The sequence below is a fragment of the Tupaia chinensis genome, unplaced genomic scaffold (genome assembly GCF_000334495.1).
Source record: "Tupaia chinensis unplaced genomic scaffold, TupChi_1.0 Scaffold144346_1, whole genome shotgun sequence".
Classification (NCBI taxonomy): domain Eukaryota; kingdom Metazoa; phylum Chordata; class Mammalia; order Scandentia; family Tupaiidae; genus Tupaia; species Tupaia belangeri.
In genome coordinates, this window is record NW_006204205.1 from 258,243 (window position 1) to 260,895 (window position 2,653).

At 56.9% G+C, this 2,653-nt stretch overlaps 1 protein-coding gene across 1 annotated transcript in view; it reads right to left on the reverse strand.

The window, feature by feature from the left end:
* The window catches only part of LOC102473686 (uncharacterized), a 5,091-nt gene that overhangs the window by 580 nt on the left and 1,858 nt on the right, over positions 1-2,653 (reverse strand). Inside the window, exons 2-4 of the mRNA XM_027767647.1 lie at positions 2,563-2,626; positions 1,095-1,556; positions 20-295 (exon numbers count right to left, since the gene is read on the reverse strand). Coding sequence (XP_027623448.1) covers positions 20-295; positions 1,095-1,556; positions 2,563-2,565 — 741 coding nt within the window. The 5' untranslated portion in view covers positions 2,566-2,626. The remainder of the gene's footprint in view (positions 1-19; positions 296-1,094; positions 1,557-2,562; positions 2,627-2,653) is intronic.

The window sequence follows — 2,653 nt, forward strand, 5'->3', positions numbered from 1 at the left end:
GTGTTGCGCTCTTCCTCACCGGTCGCTCCTGCGCCTGCCGCTCCTGCCCCCCTGCACCAGGCCTGTGCATACCCCCTGTGGGCCCCTGAGTCTCCAATGCAGAGGTGGGAGGCCCAGGGCTGGTGCACAGCCCCTCCTCAAGGGCTCTGTAGAAAGGCACAAATTCTGAGGCATGGCCTCTGGAGAGGGTGTCCAGGTCCCGGTCATGAGAGCACCCTGCTGAGAGCAGTGGGAGGGAACAGCAGGCCGGCGAGTGTGAGGGCCCAGAAGCGCCGTCCATGCCTGCTGAGGCAGCCTGGGTCAGGGGAAATGAGATTGCCAGTCAGATGCAAGCCTACCTCCCAGGATCAGTCTGTGCCTGCCCCCCACAGCACAGTCAGGCAGAAGGCAGGGGTCAGCTCTATGGAGGGGGCCCACTCAGCTATGCCACGGCCCATCTGAGGGCACAGATGGAGGAGCGAGTCTGGGAAGAGAGCCCCCTATCTCGCGTCCTGTCTTTACGGTTGTGGGACACAGTGCCCAGGTGTGGGTGGTGGCTATTAGTGATGTCATAGTGCACAGGCTTTGGGACAAGTCCCAGGTTTGCTCCCTGCCACCTATGTGTCCTTGACCAGGTCACTTCACTTCTCTGAGACTTGTTTTTTCATCCATAAAATGGGAATAATAATCCATCTCAGGATTAGCGTTAAGATTAAATGAGGTGATGGAGTAAAGCATTTGTCCGGCTGCTAACAAGTTGTAAGGACTAGACAGACCTTTCCCTGAGCTTGACCTCAGGCGATTCCCTTCCGGGACATTACGGTATATAATTCTCATGATCGCTCCAACAGCAGCTACTTTGCTCTCCCTCTTTTAAGAAATAGGCTGTTCCCCAGGCTATCATCCTAGCAAGTGGCTGAGCTGGGACCGTGGGGGGTGGTCTGCTCTTAACCAGCCACATACCACTCCAGGAGCCCCAGCACAGGGCCTGGCCAGGGCTTGGAGCCTGGAGTCTGGGGCCCGTGATATGTTGGGGTCTAGGCCCCAGGACCGAGATCTGAAAGATGCCAGCTCAGCACCTCCCCACTACCCCCCCCCCCCCCTCCATAACTCACAGGGCACCTGTCCTTGACTGTCATCCTGCAGAAACAGCCAGGTGCTGTCACCCACCTGGTGGGGTGGGCTTGGGAGGCCATGCACGGCTGGCTAGGAAGGGCCAGGCTGGGAAAACTCTCCTCCTTGGAGCGGTAGTAGGGGAAGAACCCAGTGGGCAGGGCAGAGTCCTCCGGGCATGGCACCCCTCTGTGGCTCTGGCCTCCTTCATGGTCCCTGCAAATCTCAGGCTGCAGGGCCAATTCTTCCTCAGCCAGGAGCCGCCCGTAGGTGCGGAAGAAAGGCAGGTACTCCGCGGCCACCAGGGCCCCATGGAAGAGGACATGGGAGCTGAGATGTTCCTCCTCACTGCTTGAACTGGTGGCCCTCAGTTGCTGGGACAGGGGTCCTGGAGTCTCCTCCTCCTCCAGGAGTCTCGGAGAGGATGTGGCTCTGGGCTCAGCCTCCAAGCTCTTGTGGAATGTCTGGCAGGAGAAGGGTGTTACCTTACTGCACCCCAACTTCCTCAGCCATCCCTCCTCCCTTCCCAAGCTCTCTTGCATCAGAGGCCAGAGGAGTTTTACAAAGCCCGAGTGTGACTGGGACTCTGCCCTGTGAAATGAAAACTCAGCAGTGGCTCCCAACCACAGCAGGATACCTGGGAGCCTCAGGCACCCTGGCCCTGCAATGCCCACAGCCTCACCTTGCCAGTGCCTCGCCCTGCTCACTCCACTCCATACTCAGGCCTTGCGCCCTCCTCATCACGGGCATAGCCTTGCCTGAGCACCTGTGCCACATCTGCTCCTGGACTCAGCTCAGAAGAGCCTTTCTGTCCTCCCAGCCTCCCCCCAGGGCGACTCTGGATCACGCCTTCCTCATCAAAGTGCTCTTGGTATATAGTCTGGCTGCTCCCTGTGTGAGGGGGCCTTGTCTGTCTGCTGCTCCTGGCTCATGGTAGGTTGATAATTTTTTTTTTAGAATTATTTTATTTAACTGTATTTATTTATTTACTTATTTTAATTTGTCTAGAGAGAGAGAGAGAAAGTGAGAAAGCAAGCTGCCAGGTTCAGGACTCGGTCAAGGTCGGCTATGTGGGAGTCCAGTGCCCTTAACCACCACCATGCCACCTGCCGGCCCTGAGGTTGATACTCTTTCAACAAACGATTGTTCCAAGCTGCTGACTCAGCCCCTCTCAGATGCCCTTCACTCTGTCCAGCCCAGCCATGCACCTTCTCTCGGTCCTTCACACTTGCCAAGCATCTTCCTGCCACAGGGCCTTTGCATATGCTAATGCTTCAGCCTTGGCCTCTCCCTCTCCCGTTTCCTGGGGCATGGCTTCCTCAGTGCTTGGTTCAAGGTCACTTGCCCTCTCTGACTTTGTCGCATCACCTTGCTATTGACAGCCCTCACCCTGACACCTCGCATGCAGAGTCCCATTCCTCTGCTGTGAGACGTTTGTCTGCATGGTTACTCTATTCATGTCTCCCGTACCATCAGCCACAGAGTCCACCAAGGCGAGGCTCCTCTGTCTAGTTCACTTCTGTGTTTCCAGGACCTAGAAATGGGAGACGCCAGATATCGG